This window comes from Mesocricetus auratus, unplaced genomic scaffold (assembly GCF_017639785.1).
Source record: "Mesocricetus auratus isolate SY011 unplaced genomic scaffold, BCM_Maur_2.0 Super-Scaffold_100007, whole genome shotgun sequence".
Taxonomy (NCBI): domain Eukaryota; kingdom Metazoa; phylum Chordata; class Mammalia; order Rodentia; family Cricetidae; genus Mesocricetus; species Mesocricetus auratus.
The window spans coordinates 12242291-12264309 of record NW_024429191.1 but is presented as its reverse complement, the minus strand read 5'-3'; the positions used below and the strand labels follow the sequence as shown (position 1 = coordinate 12264309).

Below are 22019 nucleotides of genomic sequence, written 5' to 3'. Positions count from 1 at the left end.
ATGGCCAAAGTGTGTTTCTTTCACTGGTCCTTTTTAGCCTTTTGGTTTTAGTTTTAGAGCCAGGGTGTATTTCTTTCACTGACTCTGATTCCAGGGACAAAGTGTGTTTCTTTGGCTGGCCCCTTTTCCTTATACCCCCCCAAAAAAATCTCATAATGTTTTAGATAAGCTTAAGATTCTGTGTTGGACACTCTGAAGGGTTTGAACAAGGTCATACACAGACACAGATGTGCTAACAGTAGCGCCTTGGGGGTGCTTTGCCTGGGACTCAAAAACAAACATCATAATTTCTGCTGAGCTAAGTTATGCAGGAAAGCAGTATCAGCACAAAATGTACCAAATGATTCAAAATAAATGCCTCCTCCTTAAACAAAGCAGCAAAATACCTGGTGTGAAATTTTCAAAGAAAAAATTGTTTTGTTTCTAAGAAGGCCAACTAGTTTTAATTCTGAAGAGTGCTAGACAGGTAAAGTCTTGAAATCATTTGAAGAGTTGGTACAGCTGTTGAAGGTTCCAGATGATTCAAAAATCCATTCTACTTAATGAAGGAAGGAGGGATGTGACTATTGTTAGGAACCTGGTCTACAGCTTAGCACACTAGAGTCAGCTTTGAGATCTCCTTTCCACCTTGTTCAGTCTGTGAGCTTCTTCAAAATCAACCTCAGCTCGACATGGAGGTTCACCTGTAATCTCAGCACCTGGGAGTCAGAGGCAGGAGGATCTCGAGGTGGAGGCCAGCCTGTTCCACATAATGAGACCCTGACCCAATGAAAAAAGAAAAACCAAACCATTCAAGAATTGTTTCCCTCCTCTGTGCCTAAGAAAGTACATAGTATTATGAGCCTACAACAGTCTTGGCAAGCACAACTTTAATATTTCTGGCTAATTCCTACTCTTCTTGAAGCTGTTGTGACAAGAGGCAGGAATGCAATGTAGGGCCTGGTCATCCTCAGCTGTCAGTCTATCTTGGGGTCTATTTGCAGGTCCGTCTTCTTCCCAGGATGTGGTCTCTCAGAGGGCTGTCTGATGTACTTCTATAACTCAGACCCTGGCATATTGTACAAGATATACAGTAGCGCTAAGAGCCAAGAGCCTGTGCCTTGAAAAGTCATCGTCAGAGGTTGAATCCTGGCCCTTCCCACTTACTATGAGACTGTGGTCAAATTCTTCACCTGCAGCAGGGATGACAATTCCAAGTAGTTCAAGGACTACAGAAGAATGCAAAGCTTCCAGTCAGGAGACTGGCACACAGGACACTAGAACAGTAATCTACTATTGTTAAGCTCTTTACGTCTGCGCGTAAAGTATAGATAAAATTGTAAATAACACATCGCCAAAATGGATCTAAATTCTTGACAAAATACTTTGTGGATCCGCTGGCACCTCATTTCTGACATGCTCCGAGAAACTGTAGCCTTGAGACAGGCCAGGTGAGGGCGGGGCTCCGAGCCAAGGGGTGGAATCCGACCGGCGAGTCACGCTGAGCGCAGGGGGCGGGAACTTTCGCGCGCAGGTCACGTGAGCCGCTGTTGACACTTCCGGGTGGGACGAGAGTGAGGCTGCGGAGTGGTTCGTCTTCTGGGGTACAGAAATGGCGTACCACGGCCTCACTGTGCCTCTAATCGTGATGAGCGTTTTCTGGGGCTTCGTGGGCCTTCTCGTGCCCTGGTTTATCCCCAAGGGTCCTAACCGGGGGTAAGTACGCCAGGCCCGAGGCGGTGGGAGCGGAGCAGCGCGGCGGGAGGATCACGGAGGGAAGGATCGCGCGTGGAGGACTGCAGCAGAAGGATGAGGCAGGGTGGACCACAGAGGGGAGGACCCATGCGCTCCTAGAAGCCTGCCAGTATCCCTGGCCGGAACGTGAGGTCACCTCTGGCAGCTCCTCCCGGAAGTGATTTTTAGGGAATGCTTTTTGTCTTGATGAACTGAAGGTGTGCACATCGACTGCAGAGAAGTTAGGGCGCCTCCCGAGCCAGTCTCACTGCTTTGGTCCTGTCATTCACGCACTCGAGGCTTTTTGCCCAAACTTCAAAGAAAGGGGTCTGAGAGAACAGAAATCGACCTCTCCGTCCCCGATGCTGTCGCAGTCGAGGACTCTGACAGGCATGCTAGATAGCATTGAGCTCAGTCTTTGCATCTAGTGGGCTCAGTCCAGGAGGAGGTGAGCCTGATCTAAGCCAGGTTAAATCACCCGGAGCCGAAGGTATTGTTTAGAAACCTCTACGTCATACCTTCCAGGGCGCTCCTGTCCTTGCGTGTAAATGAGTATTTACAGTGGTTGGCCAGGATAGATTTTCATTCCTCCACCCAAGGTTTTGCTAAATGGTGCTTTCTTTGTTTGGGAATAAATTTCTGTATTATAGTGTAAACCGGACCTCTTCAGAGGAGCATGGAGACACCCTCTTTCTAGTTCCCCTTTTGAATTTCAATAATTTTTTCCCATGTCAACTCAAGATCATGTGGAGGTGACACTTAAACCGGAGCTGTAGTTTGTCAGAAACGTCCTTTGCTCTAATGGGTCATACAGTAAATGGTGGCAGCCCTTCCCAGAGTAGACAATGTGTATTGAGAGGGACTTTTTTTTTTTTATTAAAGGACGTTTTATTGTGTTTTGTGACATTGGCCTCTATTACTGTCTGGAAAATACTGACTTTTAAAAATAAACGTTCTATTAGCCTTAAAAAACACTTTTTAAGATTTATGTATTATTTATTTTATGTGTATTGGTTTTGCATGTATATAAGGGCACCTGGTGCATTCAATGCCCGCAGAGTGCCTTGGATCCCTTGGAATTGGAGCTGCAGACAGTTATGAGCTGCCATGTGGGTGCTGGGATTCCAACCTAGGTTTCTGGAAGAGCAAGTGCTCTTAAACAAAGAGCCATCTTTCTAGTCCTCAAATAAATCACTTTTTAAAGGGAAATGATAAGTCAGTTTCTATCACTTATAAGCATAAGTCCCACCTCTGACTAATAGGCCTACAGGATCATCTTCAATTTATAGCAGTTGATATGGTATCAGAATTCTGGAGTTACTAAAGTAGTTTGTATTAACTGAATCAATTAAACCTTTTTTTTTTCTTTCTGGAGCTAAAGACAACAAATTGCCACTGTTGTTTATTCCAACTGTGATTCATCCCCTCACTGTCTGACTTTCTGGCTTTTGTCCCCAGAAAAGCCCTAACTAACATTTGGAGTTCAGACCACTCCTTTCTTTAACTCTGCCCTCCCCATCCTTAGGATCAGGTGCCACCCCTATTGTGGAGAGTAATGAAGCCCCTGGTGTTTGTAGTCAGTTGATTATAGTCTATTTGATCTGCAGTGACATGGTATCTGGATCCCGTTCTCAGCCTCCACTGCATCCTTGTGTTTCCTGCTCTTGGCAGGATTGAGCAGGTCTTGAAATGGTGTCTCCTAGGACCTAGAGGTTTACATTTTGAGAAACACTGCTGCAAGGTGATTGAGCTCTGTGACCTTGGAAGATTTAGTTAGCTTTCCCAGGCTCCTTTTTTTTTTTTTTAGCTGAAACACAGACACTTTAGGATTAATTAATACCAGTTCCCTTTTACCCCCCAGAAAAAATTGCAAATCAAAATATATTTTTTGAAATTTATGCAAGAACTGGCCTGATTCATGAGCTCTGGTGATTTCTTTCTCTCTCTGTGTGTGTGTGTAGTGGTGGGACAGAGGGAGGATAGCTCGGGAGTGAACCTCCCCAGAGCCTCCCATCTTCTAGGCAAGCGCTCTACCCCTGAGCTGAATCCCCAGCCACCATGCCAAATGTTTGGTACAGGAAAACAGTTCTGATTTGAGGGATTAGGAAATTTTCATTAAGGAAATAAGGAGCTGTGTAAGAGAGGAGTGAGACAGTGCTTTGAAAATGGTGTGGTTAGGAGTTATCAGGACCCAATGAGACAGCAAGGTGGCTGGAGGGACAAGGCTCCTCCTGAACGTGTGGGTAGCAGGGAGCCAGCCCTTTGCTCTTCTTTGGGGTTTTTCCTGCATTGGGACATGGTCAGGACACAGGTCCTGTCTGTGCCTGCTTTTACCTGTCCTGATCATGCCTGTCCTTCATGATGTCCCTCTTCTCTTTAGAAGCCACAGACTCTTCTCAGTGCTCCCCTTGCCAGATGTGGGGGAGCACACAGGGGTTAGTGGGCCAGGGGTCATGTCCGATCCAGTTTGCTTCATCAACATTTTGGAGCATGAAGGATATAAAAAGTCACATTTCGAGGACTGGCTGGTGGCCTCAGTGGGTAAAGGTGCTTGCTGCCATGTCTGACAACCCCACAATTTGTTCTCTGATTTCTGCCTGTACACCATGCAATGTAAAGTACATTTAGTGCTCTTCCAGAGGACCTGAGTTCAAATTCCAAGCACCCACGTGAGGTGGCTCAAAACTGCTTGTAAAGCCAGGTGGTGGTGGCCAGCGCCTTTAATCAGAGTACTCAAGAGGCAAAGGCAGGCAAATCTCTTGAGTTTTAGGCCAGCCTGGATTACAGATCAAGTTCTAGGACAGCCAGGGCTACACAGAGAAACCCTGTCTTGAAAACCAAAACAAATAAATAAACAAACAAAAAAATCCTGTAACTACAACTCTAGGGAACCAACCTGATCTTCTGGTGTCTGTGGGCACCTGCATTCATATGTGCAGGCACACATAATTAAAAATACAAAATAAATCTTTTTTTTAAAAGGTTACGTGCCAAGGCCATATACAATAGATTTATACATGTTTGTTTTGTGAATGCATGTGAATGTGTGCATATAGGTGTATAACGTTTTGCTGAGACGTTTGAAAAGCAATTGCAGCTTATGACTCTCCACTCCAGCATGATTGTATGCAGCTCGTGTGGGGCAGTGTTTGAAGAAGAGCATTTTCCTGTGGCAGCTAATGTTAGGAGAATTTTACAGAGGCTCCTCAGGCGCTTCCGTTCTCTTTGGGAGAAGAGCTAGGCTCCTAAGCTAGGCTCAAGGACAGGAGAAGAGCAGAAACTAGGAACTGACACTCATACACGTGTTGGGGGCAGAGTAAGATGGAATAAAGGCACCTGCCTTCAGGGGTAAGGGGTTGAAGAGTTGGACTTTGGAAGGCTGGACTGTCTGCCCACCTTTATGTAGCCTAGGCTAACTTCAATCATGACATCCTCCTGCCTGGGCCTTCCAAGTGCTAGGATTATAGGTGTGCACCACCACAGCCAGTTGAGTGAAGGGATTAGACTACAAATGATTACGTAGGTCCTCACTGTTCTGTACAACTGTCATGTTTCCTTGTCTTTAAAATGTGTGTAGAGGTGCTGGAGAGACGGCTCAGCAGCTGAGAGCTTTTGCTCTTGGAGCGGTCCAGAGTTTGATTCCCAGGACTCACAGCAGGCAGTTCATGACCACCTACAACTCCAGTGACAGGCGATCCAAACACTCTGCCTCCGTGACCATGGCACTCATGTGCCCTCCCCCACCCCCCACTAATAGTTAAAATGCATCCAAAAGCTGACCGACTCCTGCTACCCACACTGCTCTAAGCCTTCTCCACGAGTTCTGAAGCCCCAGCCTCCATGCACACACTCTGCTGCTCAGTTCGCCTTTTCGCTTTCTCTCCCCCCAGCCTAGTTCAGCCTGGATGGGAGGCCATGGGAGAAGTCACGCAGATTTTGTTAGTTTTCTTCAGATGCTTTAGGCAGGCTCTGAGATAAACCTCTTTGACTTCACCTCCTGCCTCCCAAGCTGGCCTTGCTAGTCTTGGTTCAGCAATTCAGACCTTCCTCCAAACCTCCAAGTTCCCTCCCAGCTCACGCCTGAGTTTACTGTCCTGCTGCTGGGAAACCTCACTTACCCAAGTCTGCAGTCAACCGCCATCACTTGCCAAGGCCTTTTCATTCTTTAACATCACCACAGCCCCTGCACATCTGTCTTCCTCCCCTTGCTTTATTTTCATAGGTCAGTACTTGCTGATGATCCCTCAATATGCTAATGACAGATAATTTGTCTGTCTGTTGTTCATCTTATGTGCTGTCTGCTCTCCCCTCTCCCCCAGCCTGTAAACTTCACAGGAAAGGGGCAGGATAGACCTTTTAAAAATCATTATTATTTCTTTATGTGTATAGATGTTTTGTCTGCATGTATGCCTGTACAACACATGCATGTAGTTCCCAGAGGCGCCAGAAGAGGGCATCAGATCTCCTAGAACTGGAGTTACAGACGTCTACTATGTGAGCGCCAGGAACTAAATCTAGGTCCTTTAGAAGAACAGCTAGTACTCTTAACCTCTGAGCCATCTCTCCAACTACCAGTGTAGACATTTTAAATCAGTCTTATTCATTGCTACTTCTCTAGAGCCTGATACACCCTGGGAACTCAGGTAGAATTGTGGAGTGAAGGAATGTACCAAATGTCATGCATATGCTGACATTTGTCCTTTTTGCGCCAGGGTGTGGCTTCACTGAAGAGTGTAATGAAAGGATATTTCTGAAAGATTGATCTGATTGATTGTAGAGAGACTAAAAGGACTGAAATAAGTTAACCAAACCAGTGAATTTTGTTGCTGACAAGTGAGTGGAAAAAAAGAAATCCATCGAAGAGGGAGCTGCTGCAAAGGACAAACCCCCAGGATGGGTGGGCATGCAGAGGAAGCAGAGCAGGAGCTGGCAGAGTTAAAGTTGATTAGGGGGAATGACAGAGTTAAAGTATGGGTGGGCATGCAGAGGAAGCAGAGCAGGAGCTGGCAGAGTTAAAGTTGATTAGGGGAAATGACAGTGCTTGTGAGTACTGTATTGGACCCATGGATCCCTCATGCTTGCTCTACCACTGAGCCACAGCCCAGCCTTGGGGACTAAGATTCAGAAGAGGGGTGCTTAGAGAGAGGATAATGAGTTCTGGTGTTATTGTTTATTTTAAAATTAAGATTTTAAAGATACATTATTTTTATTTTTTATTTATTATTATTATTGTTTTGTTTTGTTTTTTACGAGACAGGGTTTCTCTGTATTGTTTTGGAGGCTGTCGGTCCAGCCCGGCCTAGAACTCACAGAGATTTGCCTGCCTCTGCCTCCCGAGTGCTGGATACATTATTTTTTATTTGTGTGTGTGCTTGCACATGCTTATGGGTACCCACAGAAGCCAGAGGCATCAGATCCCCTAGAGCTAGAGTTAAGGGCAGTTGTGAGAGCTGGGAACTGAACTCAGGTCCTATGTAAGAGCAGGGTGTGCTGAGCATAAGTTCTGTTTTAGAAGTGCTGAAATTGAGCTGGAGAGATGCCTCAGCAGTTAAGAGCACTGGCTGTTGTTCCAGAGGACCCCGGTTCAGTTCCCAGCACCCACATGGCAGCTCACAACTGTCTGTAACTTTAGTTCTAGGAATCCAGCACCATTACAGACATACATGCAGGAAAAACAGTAATGTCCATAAAATGAAAATAAAATAAATGCTGAAATTCTGCTGGTCGGAGACCCAATTTTAACTCTTAATAAATAGACATGAGAGGGGTCCAGGTAATGAGCTTAGTTTTTTATTATTAACTTATTTTTTTACATTCCAATCCCAGTTCCCCCTCCCTCCTCTCCTCCCACTCCTCCCACTCTTCCCCTCCCATCTGCTCCTGGGAGAGGGTAAGGCCTCCCCTAAGAAGTCTATTAAGTCTGTTCCATCAGGACCAAGGAAACCCCCCCCCCATGCCAAGGCTGAGCAAGGTATCTCTCCACTAAGTCAGTTTATACATTAGAGTTAGATCTTGAGCCCCCTGCCAGTGGCCTCATGTATTGTCCCACTCACACCATTGTCACCTATATAAGGGAGTCTAGTTAGGTCTTCTTTTGCAGGTTCCCCATTTGTTAGACCAGAGTCAGTGATCTCTCACTAGCTCTGGTCAGCTGATTCTGTGGGTTTCCGCATCATGGTTTTGACTCCTTTATTTATATTATCTCTCCTCCCTCACTTCAGTTGTACTCCAGGAGCTCTACCAAATGGTTAGTTGTGGATTTCTGCATCTGCTTCCTGGAAGAGGGTTCTAGATTCTCTGGGGTTGTGGGCTATAGGCTGGTTATTCTTTGTTTTATGTCTAATATCCACTTATGAGTGAGTACATACCATGTTTGTCTTTCTGGGTGTGGGTTACCTCACTCAGAATGTTTTTTTCTAGTTCCCTCCATTTGCTTGCAAATTTCAGGATGTCATTGTTTCTTCCCGCTGAGTAGTACCCATTGTGTAAATGTAGTATATTTGCTTTATCCATTCTTCTGTTGACGGGCATCTAGGTTGTTTCCAAGTTTTGGCTATTATGAATAATGTTGCAATGAACATAGCTGAGAAAATGTCCTTGCCGTGTGAGTGCGCCTCCTTTGAGTATATGCCCAAAAGTGAGCATAATTTTAACAGTGTTAATTCTTTGCTAGGAATACTATCAAATATGGTAGTTCTGTCAAAATGAATTGTCAGTACAGACATCTCGGTTTCCAATCAAAACGGCACCAACACATTCCTTTAAAGACAGATGTTTGATTTTGTACTTAAACTTGCATTCAGTGCTCACTGTGGTGTTTTGGGTGTTTGGATTAAGTGCAGGTCCATTGTCTTGGTGCACAGTCCTACAGTCCAGGAGAGTGGGAAGGCATATAAACCATTCTGCAAGGTTTGCATGTTCACTGATGTCTAATAATGGCTTTTTCCTTTTCTTTTTTTAGAGTTATTATCACCATGTTGGTGACCTGTTCAGTTTGCTGCTATCTCTTGTAAGTATCTTATCTCTTATACATAATTTGTCTTGAAAACAGTTATTCTTGCCGGGTGCTGGTGGTGCATGACTTTGATCCTGTACTCAGGAGGCAGAGACAGGTGGATCTCTGAGTTCAAAGTCAGCCTGGTCGACAGCAAGTTCTAGGACGGACTCCAAAGCTACAGAGAAACCCTGTCTTGAAAAACAAAACAAAACAAAAAGTTATTCTTGGTACTTATAATGTGTTAATTGATACATTATGGGTCATTGACACTTATTTATATTTGTTTAATACCTAAAAATTATGTCCTCAAATTGAATATGCTCAGAATTGCACATTTTCAAGTGCTTGGTGTGTTGGGTAAGAGCTGGCAGATGGGAATACAAATGTAATTTAATTGCTGCAAATGTTAAGCTTATAATTATCTGGAACTTATAATTATACTGTTATATCTTACTATTATGACATATTTATTTAAATGTACTCTTTTCACTTACGTATTTCACTTGAATGTGATGTCTTTGTTAAGGTAAAACATTTTTTTACCGTGTGGATAGAAATTTGCTTTGCACATGCGGGTGCTTTCCCTGCCTGTGTCCGTGTACCATGTGAGTGCAGTGCCCACAGAGGCCAAGAAAGGGTTTCAGAGCCTCTGGCACTGAGGCTACTTACTGGTGGCTGTAAGCCACTGTGTGTGTGTGTGTGTGTGTGTGTGTGTGTGTGTGTGTGTGTGTGTGTGTGTGTGTCTGTGTCTGTGTGTCTGTGTGTGTGTGTGTGTCTGTGTGTGCTGGGAATAAAATCTGGTCCCATAGAAGAGCAGCAAGTTCTCTTTTTTTATTTCCTTTAGACCAGGTTTCTCTGTGTAGCCCTGGCTATCTGGAACACACTCTGTCTCCTTCTGCCTCCTGAGTGCTAGGATCAAAGGTGTGCACCATCACTGCCCAGCTAGAATATGAAGTAGCTTTTATTTTATTCTATTTTATTTCCTTAGTAAGGGCTCCTAACTGCTGAACCATTTTTTTCTCTAACCTACTTTTTTTTTTTTGAGGTGTGGTACTGAAGACTGGGTCCAGGGTCTTATAGACACTGAGCCCCCATCCCATCCCCAAATAAAGTTGTTCTTTCATTTTTATATAATTATTAAATAAGTAGTAATAAATATATAAAAATTTCCCTTGAACACAGTCTTACTCTGTAGCTGTGGCTGGCCTTGAACTCACAAAGATTTACCTACCTCTACCCCTCAAGTGCTGGAATTAAGGGCATGCACATCTCTCCACTCATTCTTTCTTAAGACTGTTGTTTATCTGATGAACAGAAGTGGAACTAGGATTATGATCAGATACAGCAAGGATGATTTTTGTAAAAATCATTATAAGTATATAATAATTCACATCTGCCTGAATGGATTGTATAAACTATTGAATGAAAGCTGACTGTGCATATGTAGGCTAACTTTTCCCCTCAGCATGCTTCCGATACTGTTCTTCAGTCATTGAGAAGACAGAAATGGCAGAACGGCATTGAGCTGTTTTAAAGATGTTTCCCAAAGTTGTCCACACTCTACTCTCCTTTCCTGAATAATATGGAGCAAGACAGGCTAAAGAGGAAAAACCCAAAGCTCAGTTTTAATCAACTCTTGGAGCAAATAGTTACCTCAAAGTGCTTGAAGGGCGTGTGATTTCCTCTCTATTAAACAACTGAGACAGGGCATGTACCAGAAAGTTCCCCTTAGGGATTTCCTTGCTGGCTTTCTTTCTTGTCAAGATCTCATACTGCTGCCTAGGTAGCTGGAGCTTACTATGTAACCCAGGCTGCCCTCGCATTTACAGCAATCCTCCTGCCTTGGCCTCTCCGGTCCATCAACTTGACACATAATCTAGACTGTCCTGTCTATAGAGTCTTAGTGAGGAGTTGTTTGGATTGGGTTGGCAGTGGGCATGCCTGTGGGAAGTGTCTTTAATTGGAAGGCCCGCCCTGAACGCGGGCTGCACTGCACAGTGCTTGGCTTGGGCCCTGTGGACACGGTGAGCTGAGCAGGAAGCGCACGGGCACTCACTCTACACCCCTCCACCCTCACCCCCACCCCCCCACCCCGCCCACACCAGCCGCTTTCAGTTCTGGACTCCTTGACTTCCTGCTCTAATGTACTACAACTTGGCATTGTGAACTAACGGAAACCCTTTCTCCCCGAAGTTGCTTCTCGGGGTGTTTTCACCAACAGCAGCAGGGATGACACTAGGTGTTCCCAAATGCAGGGCTCCAGGCCTGAGCCACCGTGTCCAGCCAGAGTATAGACCAGTCATTCTCTTTTCACAGAGTGTTCAGCTCCCTGAGTCTTAACTGATCCGTTGGGGGTTGTGCTGGCCACAGAATTGGTTATGTTAGGATCCGAGAGAAGCCCCCAAGAAAAGACCAACAGTCACATGTGTAATAAACAAGAGCACTTTATTTATTCCAACTTTGGAGTGGCAAATGGTGATCTCCAAGAAGGTCACAGCTCCTTTTAAGTGGAGCTAGGGGAATTCCAAGGAGGAGGGATTAATCTGGCACTGATTGGTGGAGGAAAGATTAGTCTGGGGGACTGATTGGTGGGGGCTGACTGGTGGGAGGCCTAGTGGTTAGGGACTTTTCCGTGGCAGGGCAGGGCAACTATCAGGAGACTGTTGCCCTCTACTGAGCCAACAGAAGGCTGATTGGTTGTCTCGGAGTTGTGATTCTACCTGAGAACTGTTTGCTTAGCTCCAGCCACCGCCAGTAAACTGAAACTAAGGCTTGGTCCCTGGCAGGGCCATTAGAAAGCTGTCCTGGCTCTGGTCTGGCTCCCTGACCTTCTCAGTCTAGCACCACCATGGGCAGGAAACGGCAGTTCCCATCCATCCTGAGATGAAAGGCCAGGACCCTCATGCCGCGGCACCCATGTAGCTTCCCGGGGCTTCTGCTCAAGGATTGTGATGAAGTTTGTGTAAATAAGGAGAGATTCCTACGAGACTCTTGGCTTTCTGCACACCCCATTAGTGACTCCTAAGCAAGGTGTTAGATCTGTCTTACAGGTGCTAAATGATCTCGTGGTGTCTGGCTGCGCCAACACTAAACTTGATGATGTGGTTGCCTGGAGTTCTCTTTTTTCACCTTTCTGTGTATTTTGGGTAGAGAGGAAAAGCGGCTCTTTGCTTAGGCTCTGTGGTGGCAGTCTGACAAAGACCAAGTAGAGTGATATCTTACAGTAGCTCAAGAGGAAAGAGCAAATTTGTGTGTCATCATCAAGTTTATTTCATTTGGGACAGGGTCTCCCTGTAGCCCTGTCTGGCTTCGAATTTACCATGTGGACCAGGCTAGCCCCAACTCACAGAGATTCACCTGCCTCTACTTCCAAACACTGGGATTAAAAAGTCACTCCCAGCCTGATTTTGACTTTTCTAAACCTACTGTATTCTCTCTCTAATTTTGCCACATTTAAAAGTTACCAATTCACAGACAAGCTTGTTTTACCCCTCATGTTCTCTTCTACTTCAGATTACTTTGAAGCAAATCTGGTTTATTCTGTGTCTTGGCAATAACCACCATTTAGCACATAAGCACAGTGTGACTACCATGCTCTAAAATTAACTCCTTTATATCATCAAGCGGCCTATTACATTTCACTTCCCTGATTGCCTTATTTACTTAGTTTGCGTGAATAGTGAGCCACATAAGCACAGCACCTTGTGATTGGTGGGTGTGTTCTTGGGGAGGTGCTGCATTGGCACTCCTGTTGGCACCTTGGGTAAAAGCCAAGGGTGCTGATAAATCAACATTGTGTTTTGCCCAGGACACCTCTGCCTTGCTCCTGAAAAGTTTGTGATCCCAATTGTCAGTAGTGCGAGTGTTAGGAAACCCTGACCTGAAGGAAGGGAGAGAGAGAAAAAGAGAGAAGTGAGCAGAGCCAACGTTGAGATGTGGCATGGTCTTCTCTCTTTCTTGGGCCTTCACTGGCCATAGTTCCCGTCATTCAAAATCAACTGCAGCCCAGAAACAGTAGTACTTGTCTTGATTCTTTCAAGAGAGAGAACATAACCTTCAATGTGATGTGTTCTGTCTTGCTGATCTCTATCTGTGCCTGGCTTATGACTTCAGTGTCCCCATAGGTATGTGCACATAGGAAGCTGTGTGGGTTAAAGTTGGGTATCAATGATCCAGGGTCTACTGGATGTCTTGGAACAGGACCCACATAGGTGAGGTAGGATTACTTTTTAGGTGAATATGTGGCAGAGAAGGGTCGCCTAGAGCATCCTCTGCAACAGGAGGTTAGACTGGGAAAGCCGAAGGGTTGATAGGTGAAAATCCAGCTGTATGCTCCCTAGAGAAGTTCCTTTGCACAAGATGGAGGGGAACTGCCTGACAGTAGCACAGTGGAAGAAAAATGTCTCTGACCTCATTGCCCAAGAGTAGTCCGCCTTCTGCTTGGGGGAACTTGAAGGAATGAGGGAGGAGCCAGCAGTGGAAAATACCAAGGAATGGGACTTGGGGTGTGATGGTGAACCTGGGAGGTTTGGATTTCTGACAAAAACAGGGTGAGCAAAGGTAAGAGAGCCACTGAACTTATTTCCTATAGACCTATTAGGTAGGGTTAGATCTGCAGACTCCCCACAGTTCTGGGCAGTGTCAGGTTTGGGCATTTAGGCACCGCTGCTCGCCTATGCTGCTGGCACTGAGAAGGTCAGGGCTGGCCGTGCTTTCCTGATGAAGACAGACGGTCACTGCTGCCCGGGTTTCATTTTTCTTTTCTCATTTAGTGCTAGAGACTGAATCCAGAGCCTTGCCCACTCCACTGCTCAGCTACATTCCTAGCACTTGTACCATTTCTTTGCTGTGTCTGTTTTTTGAGAGCATCTCAGTAGGTAGCCCAGGCTGGCTGTGAACTGATCCGCCTGCCTCTGCCTTCTGAGTGCTGGGATTACAGGCATGCCCTGCCACTCTGTGCTTTAGCAATTTTTGAGAACATCCTTGCTTCATTAAATAGTTCGGCTTTTTTATTCAAAATAGTTTTGCTATGTATGTATGAGTTTCCTGACTATCTCTTCTGTTATTGGGTGTTATTTTTCTCTCTCTCTCCCTCTGTTTTCCTTTTCCTTTAGAGACAGGGCTTCACTATGTAGCTTGGCTGGCCTGAAACTCACTCTGTAGACCTAATCAATACTGAGGGTCTTTGCTGTTTAGTTTAGTTTGGTTTGTTGAGACAAGTCTGACTGCATAGTCTAGGCTGCCTTGAACTTACAGCTTCAGCCTCCCAAGTTTTAGGATTGCAGGCATATTGACTTGTATTTACAGACATGTAGCAAGTGGCTCTATATACCCAGCAATCTTTGTCTTTTAAATAGATAAACTTAATATAACTATTAACATGCTAATTTTAGGCTACTTTATTGTTTTGATTATTTCATCAGATTTTTAATTTTCTTTAGGACCATATTAACTGCACTTTTTTAATTAAAAAATTTTTACTTGTGGCTAGGTGATGCACGCCTTTAATTGCAGCATTCAGGGAGGCAAACTCAGGTGTATCTCAGAGTTCGAGGTCAGCTTGATCTACAGAATGAATTCCAGGACAGCCAGAGGTACACAGAGAAATGCTGTCTCAAAAACAAAAACAAGCAAAAATTGTGTGTATGTATGTATTTGTGCACATGAGAGCATTGCCTGTGGAGAACAGAAGAGGGCATTGGATCCCCTGGATGCAATGAGTTTCTTTCTTGGAGCTGAGTTACAGGAGGTTGTGAGCCACCCAGTGATGTTGCTGGGCACTGAATTTGGGTCCTCTAGGAGAGAGCAACAAGTGCTTTTAACTGCTAGGCTGTCTCCCAGTAATCCCCTCCCCACTCCCACCCTCTCTTAATACGTTTTAAGTGATTTATTTGGGATGGGGCAAGTGTGTGGAGGTCAGAAGACAATCTTCAGGGGCCAGTTCTTTTCCTTCCACCTTAGGAGTCGTGGAAATCAACTCAAGTTATCAGGCTTACCAGCGAGCCTCTGTACCCACAACCACAGCTAGTCCCTCTCCCCGATGAATTCAGGGTTCAAAAATAAAAGCCTTTGGGATTCCAGCTTTCCTGAGTGGTGTTTGTGGGTTCTCAGGATGGTGGCTCTGGGAGGACCCTGGGTTTTGGTGTTTCTCAGCCTGGTAAAATCTGCAGGTGAAAGTCCAGGCTCATCTGTCTACCCAACAATTGTGGGGAGCGCCTGCAGCCACCTCACTCCCCTCCCTGGACAATTGCCATCATTTAATTTTCCACCTGAGAATTGCTTAATTTCTCTCCAAGGTACATTTACGATGTCTATATATAGGAGAGGAGAGACCACAGTGCCTGGCCCAGCACGCTATCATTACCTGTTTATGGAGACATATATTAGAGTCTTTTCCACTATAGTACAACAGGTAAGAGGATTATGGGACTGGGACTGTGCCCAGTAGTATTTTGAGGTCCCATTTTTTAGTCCCTTGCACACACAGAGGGCTTGGTAGGTACTTTGGCTTGAAAGACCTAGTTTAGAAAATGAGTTGTCTTGAAGTCCTGAGGGGAAAAGGGAAGAAATTTCAAGGTTAAAATTGGCAAAATGAGGGCGTATTCCTGTGCTAGCAGAGGGGCCACAGTGGTAAGGTTGGCAGCCAGTTAATAGAAAACATGTTTGTGCCTTCTCATCTGGAGCTTGGGGTTCTCTGCCAAGCCCTCAGGCTGTGCCAGAATTTAGTTCTTTGTGGTAACAAGACTGAAGTCCTTATTTCCTCACTGGCTATTAGTTAGCCACCACCCGCCCTAGAGGCCACTCACATTCCATTCACCCCTCCATCTTGAAAGCCAGCAGCAGTATCTCCTTTGTGTGAGATTCTTTCCACCCTTTAGGGATTTTCCCACATTTATTTATTTAGTAATAAATGGAGTCAGAGGACAGCTTGTAGGATTTGTTTCTGGTCCTGGGGGTCAAAGTCAGGTTGTAAGGTTGGCAGCAAGCACCTTCACCTGACCCATCTTGCTGTCCCGTGTTCAACCTTTAGCAGTTACAGAGTTGTACCTCAGCAGTAGAGCATTTGTCCAGCGTGCAGGAAGCTATGGGTTCCATCCCCAGCACTAGGGGAAGCAGGTTTGGAGGAGGGAGAAGAGCCAAGAAAGAAGAGCCTTAGATGGGATTCAGATGTCACTGGGCAAGGGATGGCTCAGCAAACGGGGGAGGAGCAATGTTCACTGATCATGCCAGGTCCGAGTTGTTCAAAACTGTGGGGCAGTCAGGAGGCCATGCCCTGGATGGCAGGCAGGAGGGCGGGTGCCCCTGTGCCCGTCTGGAGCACGTACCCCACAGGGCTCTGGTTCCATGTTACTGCCAGGCCAAGGACTTCTAAATCAGGGAGCACCTAGGAGCTTCTCAGTGTTCTCACACCCACCCAGTGACCTCCAGCCCAGGCCTGCAGTTCCCCTCAGCTGTCTTTTGCGAAAGCAAAAAGTGAGCTCATTTTAAGGGGCAGAATGGGAACCCCATAGCGTGTGCTTGCCACACACCGACTGAAAGGCAGTGAGGTTATAGCCCAGGTAGTTGCTTATCCATGTCTTCGACAGGCAGGCCTGTCCCTTCTCAGATGTTACTTGATCTCCTCAGGTCTACCCAGGAACATACATGTCCTTTTCTTTGAGCCTGCTCTGTGGTGTGATGCAGTCTATAGGAGCGTCTGTCACAATCCCTGTTATGTTAGAGGGAACCTGGGAGACATGGGGGATACCTCCGAAATCTGTGGAGAAAGCAAGAAGCATGGGGTTATTTTGAACCTCTACTTACCAGCCACTGGAAGAGCCTCTTATTATCTCTTTAATTCCTAACACTTTGAGGCAAGTATTTACAAATGGAAACAGCCACTTGCCTAGAGCCGTTCCACTAGCATTTGGGATGCTTGGAGTTAAAATCCCGCTTTGGTACCAAATCTCCCTATTTTGTAGTAGCTTCAGTGTAGCACCCCTACCTTTCAAAGTGTTTGTGTCACTAGGTTGGAGAAAAGACTTTACGTAGTCATGAAGGGAGCCAGCAAGGCAGTTGCGTATGTTTCTGCTGTCACATAAGGCATCCACCGGCAGAGGTCACTCCTGTCACGGCCCGTACTAGGAGGACCTGGGACAGAAGAGCCATCCTGGCTGGACATCCCCCATTACAACAAGGAAGTCGAGAAGATCCTACTTGTGCTTCACTAGGAACTAGGCCACGCCCATGTTCTCTGTTCCTCCTCCTTCTTGTGGAACAAAACCACTAAGCCGGATTTGAGAACTGGGTACTGCTTCCGGGCAGAGCAGTGTAGTCTATGCTTGGAGGACTCTCCCAGCTGGACTGGGGGCCACTGGCCGGTCTGTGGGGAGCACAGTCCTTTGCCATCCCTGGTAGCTCACCCCTCCAGCCATCGTCTTGGCATCCTCAGAGCCCAACAGGACCATGACCCCTGGGAGTGATTGTGGAGTAGGGGGGCATCTGTAGACTACTGGGCCACACAGTGAATTCAAGACTAGCCTGGATAACACAGCAAGACCTTGTCTCAAATAATCATAATAGTAGACTGGGAGCGTGTCTCAGTGATAGAGTGCTCGCTCACCCAGCATCTGCAGATCCCACTTCCAATCCAGTAACTCCCCAAAGAGGAGCTTGGGTTTGCACGGGGTCCACCCCAGTTCTACAGCTCCCCTAATTGCTGCTGTGTCACCGCTGTCCTCCAGAAGCCTCTCAGCTGATGGTTATTAGGCCTTTGGGCTGTGGAGCCATGTGGAACAGTTTGGGCAAGCGGAAGGGTACAGTTCGTTCCTTCTGGTTACACAACAAGGCAGGGATCCGCCAGAGCCCAGGCCCTTCCTCCACTGGCTCCATCAGGTCACAGCAGGCGCCTCTCTCCCTTCCAGTACTGTGTGTTTATCAGCTAAAGGGAAATTTTAAGTCTGTGGGCAGTCAGAAGGGCAGGCACTGAGTTCATTCAGCTGGTTAGAGAGGGAAAATTCCGCTAAAATTTCAAACCAAATAGCCTGTGCTGTTTCTCGAGGCATTTTCCTAACAAGATTTGTTTTGTGGCGTGTATGTGTGTTGGGATGGGGGTTGAGATTGACTTATTTTTTTCTTGATTTGAAACGTTGGAAATAGTGTCAAGGGCTGTGGCTGGCCTCAGTATTTGAGTGCTTGTTTACCATGCACAAAGCCTTGGGCTCTATCTTTCAAACTCTTTGAAAGACAAAGTGAAACAAATAATCCCATCATTACAAGCTGAATGGATGGTGGATGGTGACTTAGTTTTTATTCAGGATGCCTTAAGCCTAGAAACTTTGAAACCAGCCTGGGAAACATAATGAGACCCACCCCAAAAAAATTGTGGGATGGGGAAGGTGTGTAAATCTGGAAACTTCCAAAAGACCGATTTGAGAGAGCAAAGTGGTCTTTAAATAAAGGTATCTTGCGACTGATACCTTTTCTTCTCTATGGGCGGGCACCAAAAGTGTGGGTTCTCACTTCTCTAATTCACAATTTAGACCCAGCAACTCTCACCCTCACTTAAAGCACCACAAAGGCTAGCCGTCCACAGAGCAGCGTTAGATTGACCTAGTTTCTGGTCACCTGCTGCCTGCTTCTGCATACTTAATATTGTGAACATCTTGAAGTCACTTAGCCTGCCTCCACCTCTGGCTCCTAAACTGTGTTAGAACAGCATGGTGATATGTCACCTTCTGCAGGTGCGTTAAGCATTCTTTCAGAGACCTTCACTTACAAGTCCTTCAAATCTTTCATGGCCAGGCTAATGTAAAGAATTTTAGGATCAACTGACAGATCCTAATCCCAGGGCACACCCCTTTAATACCAGCACTCAGGAGGCAAAGGCTGGAGAATCTCTGGAGTTCCAGCCTGATCTGCAGAGTGAGTTCTAGGACAACAAGAGCTACACAGAGAAACTCTGTCTCGGAAAAAAAAAACAAAAACAAAAACAAAAGAATTTTATGATGAGTCAATATGAAGAAAAGTTAGTGTTTATCAGGACAGGTTTTTAGCATAGATCTAAGCATGGGCATTGAGAGAGAGACTTCTTGGCAAGTGATGGTATACACTCAACACATGGGTGTGGGGTTTCTGGGGAACAACAGTGTCTGGAGGGTGTGACAGTGCAGTACACCTGTGGTCCCAGCACCTGGGGATGTGTGAGTGGTCTTTGGCTACATAAAGGAGTTTAAGGCCGGCTGGGCTACATGAGACCCTGTCTCATGATTGTGTCTTAACAATAGCTATATATGTAATGTTGGTATCTTTCGAGGCACCGTTTTTTTTTAAAGGATTCTTGTAGTAAATGAGACCACAGGATGGGTCCTTAAGCTGTAGGTCACAGGGTAGAGGTGGCTCCAGGCACAGGGAAGTTAAGACATGTGTCTTGACTATAAACAAACCTCAAAACCTTGTTAGTGAGTGCTACAGGGAGTCAAAGATTACAGCTAAGAAAGGGAAAAGATTAAAGGCAAAGGTCAAATATGCTTTGGCCTTGAGAATAGTCCATTCCTATTTCAATGCTCTTATTTGAAATATCCCTGTAAAAAAGGAGTATTATCTTTCTGTAGGCAGTCTTCATGATAAATCGTGTTAATTGTGCTACTAGTGAGAGATTTCAACCAGCCTTTCCCTTACCACAGCACTCTTAATTTTCCCTTCTGACCTGCCCCGCCCCAAGGATTTTGGAGTGCCACTGTGTGTGTGTGTGTGTGTGTGTGTGTGTGTGTGTGTGTGTGTGTGTGTGTATCTGTAGAGACCAGAAGAGGGTCATCATATCTGGATTTGAACTTACAGGCAGTGGTGAGCTCCCACTGTGGATGCTGGGAACCAAGCCTGGGTCCTCTGCAAGAGCCACATTTGCCCTTAGCCACTGAGCCATGTGTCCAGCCCTGTATGATGTTTTTATTGCTTACTTCACACCCTTGGCAAGGAAAGGCTGTGGGGACGATGTGGGGGCTGATGTGTCTTCATAATTTGATGTTTCTAAGTGCTGCCAGTTAGGTCAGTCCTATGGAGCACAGGGCTCCTCCTCAGGGCAGCTTGTGTCTCCTGCTGGGCTTGGGGAAACCCTGGGCTTGGGTGGAATTTTCCATGACTCTCTGGCCTCATAGCTCTTCTGCAATGCAGTGTTCGCCTGTATTGTCTGCCCCTCCACAGAGTGAGTGTGTGGTGGGGGGGGGGGTGAAGCCTTACTGAAAGGCCTGGTGTTGTGTTTATGTTTAATCCCCTAGTTCTAAGGGTGATCAGGGAATCTCATCTGAATTAACATTTTGTTTGTAAAGTGAATCGGCTTAAGGTATCTGTTTTGGCCTGGTTTCCTCCTGTATCACGTTTCTCATCACAAAACGACCTTTTGTGGGCTGGGAAGGCAGATACCGTGTGTCTGTGGGCACCAGTCCCTGATGCTGGGCTGGCTGCTTCTGTACATTGGTGGTCAGAACCAGCCTTTTGGTCATATGATTGAAAGGATTCCAAAAATGGCAACCAAAGGAGGAAAAGACCCAATTGATAATGGCCTAGTTGGATTTGGCTGATCCCCATCCTGGAGGGGAGTTTGAAAGAGGCAGCTCCCTAATGTACATACAAGGAGATCGATAGCATGGGGGATGTCACTCTTCTGCTTATCAGTGCTTGCACACACACACACACACACACACACACACACACACACACACACACACACACCCCTCCCACCACAGAGACTATCTAGTGGACTCCCGAGTTTTGAATAGAAACTAAAGGCAGCGTGGATTCAGCATGATTCTGGTCTCTTTGGAAATTTCCTCCTGTCCTGCCCCAACCGCCCCAGCCCCATTTCTATCCCTCTCCCCTGCTTTTCTTCTCTATGTGGCAGTTACCACCTGATCACAGGTACCCTGGGACCTAGTAATTGCTCATTAAATATTTGCTCAGTAAGTAAAACAAAATGGTTGAATAGCCAGACACCTGCAGGCTGCTTTTCTTTTTATTCCTTGCTTTCGACCTTACTCACTGGTTCTCAACTTTCGTTCAGCCCATGAATCACCTCATTGGAACTCTGAACAGCATGTGAAAAATTTAAAGCTAACCGTGTTGCTTCAGTTTCTGAGATAAAACGAGGTACTTGTACTTCCTCTCTAGGCTGTGTGTACAGAGGCACACCTTGTGATTTAGATGCGGAAGTAAATGCCCATTTGGATCTGTGTGGTGGGGACCAGGAAATGCTTTGCTGTGTTTTATCGTGACAGTGATTAGGAACCTGGTGGGCTAAAATCGGGTCTTAGCTGTACCCCTAAACTAGTGCCTTAATGTCTGCACACTGGAGAAGATGAAAGGAGGTTGTGATGGTGACAAACTGTGAGGAGGTGAACAGGCTTGGTGGTAAGGATATCATGAATTTGGGAAAGCTTGCATACTTGGCGCAGTAATGACGTCATTGAGAAAGGTAGTGACTCAGCTGTGATGGAGCCCCCCTACTTTGTGGATTACCTCAAATGAAGGCAGAGTGCAGCCTGAGAAATGTCCTCCACTCAGCTGTCTTCCAGGAGCTCAGTGTGTAGTGAAACCTTGGTCAGGATGGAATACATTGAAGTTGGACTAACATGGGTTTCATTGTGTATGAAAATGGTTATGTTTTAGCCAATTTCACCACTTTTTGCTCTTGTTCCTCCCCCATCAAATTTTAGTTGGCTGATTGCAATTCTGGCCCAGCTCAATCCTCTCTTTGGACCACAGTTGAAAAATGAAACCATCTGGTATCTGAAGTACCACTGGCCTTGAGGATGAAGACTTGCTCCACAGTGCCCAGGCGCTGAGGTGACTATGCCCTTGTCAGCCAGGCAGCTAGAGTGTTTGCTATGACTTTTTCCTCAGAACTTCATGGCTGCTTTAAGACAACTGAAGAGCAAACTATAGTTTGAAAATATGGTCTGAAAAAACAAGGGCATGATTAAAGCAAACTATTCTCTTTGTGTATCTTAGGAATATGTCTATAAGATTCCTTTCTTTTAAAGTCTGTGACTATCATACCTTTTAAAAATGTAATTTAGGGCTGGTGAGATGGCTCAGTGGGCAAAAGCATTTGCTGCCAAGCTGGAAGAACTGAGTTCAAATCCTAGGACTCACCTGCTGTAAGAGAAAACCAAGTCCTACATGTTATCCTCTGATTTCCTGATTTCTCTCTCTCTCTCTCTCTCTCTCTCTCTCTCTCTCTCTCTCTCTCTCTCTCTCTCTCTCTCTCTCTCTCTTTCTCTGTGTGTGTGTGGTTTATAAAAATAAGCTTGTACGTAGGCTTCTGACACAGATT

At 45.8% G+C, this 22019-nt stretch overlaps 1 protein-coding gene and 1 long non-coding RNA gene across 2 annotated transcripts in view; one reads left to right on the top strand and one right to left on the bottom strand.

Moving 5' to 3' along the window:
• Nucleotides 1-1517: 1517 nt before the first annotated feature.
• The window catches only part of Atp6v0e1 (ATPase H+ transporting V0 subunit e1), a 24165-nt gene continuing 3663 nt past the window's right edge, over nt 1518-22019 (top strand). The window contains exons 1-3 of the mRNA XM_005087002.4: nt 1518-1695; nt 8675-8722; nt 21400-21529. Of these exons, the coding sequence (XP_005087059.1) occupies nt 1592-1695; nt 8675-8722; nt 21400-21493 (246 nt within the window). The 5' untranslated portion in view covers nt 1518-1591 and the 3' untranslated portion in view covers nt 21494-21529. The remainder of the gene's footprint in view (nt 1696-8674; nt 8723-21399; nt 21530-22019) is intronic.
• Nucleotides 15585-22019, bottom strand: part of LOC121141280 — a 25156-nt gene continuing 18721 nt past the window's right edge. Inside the window, exon 3 of the long non-coding RNA XR_005878146.1 lies at nt 15585-16466. This is a non-coding gene — a long non-coding RNA (uncharacterized LOC121141280). The remainder of the gene's footprint in view (nt 16467-22019) is intronic.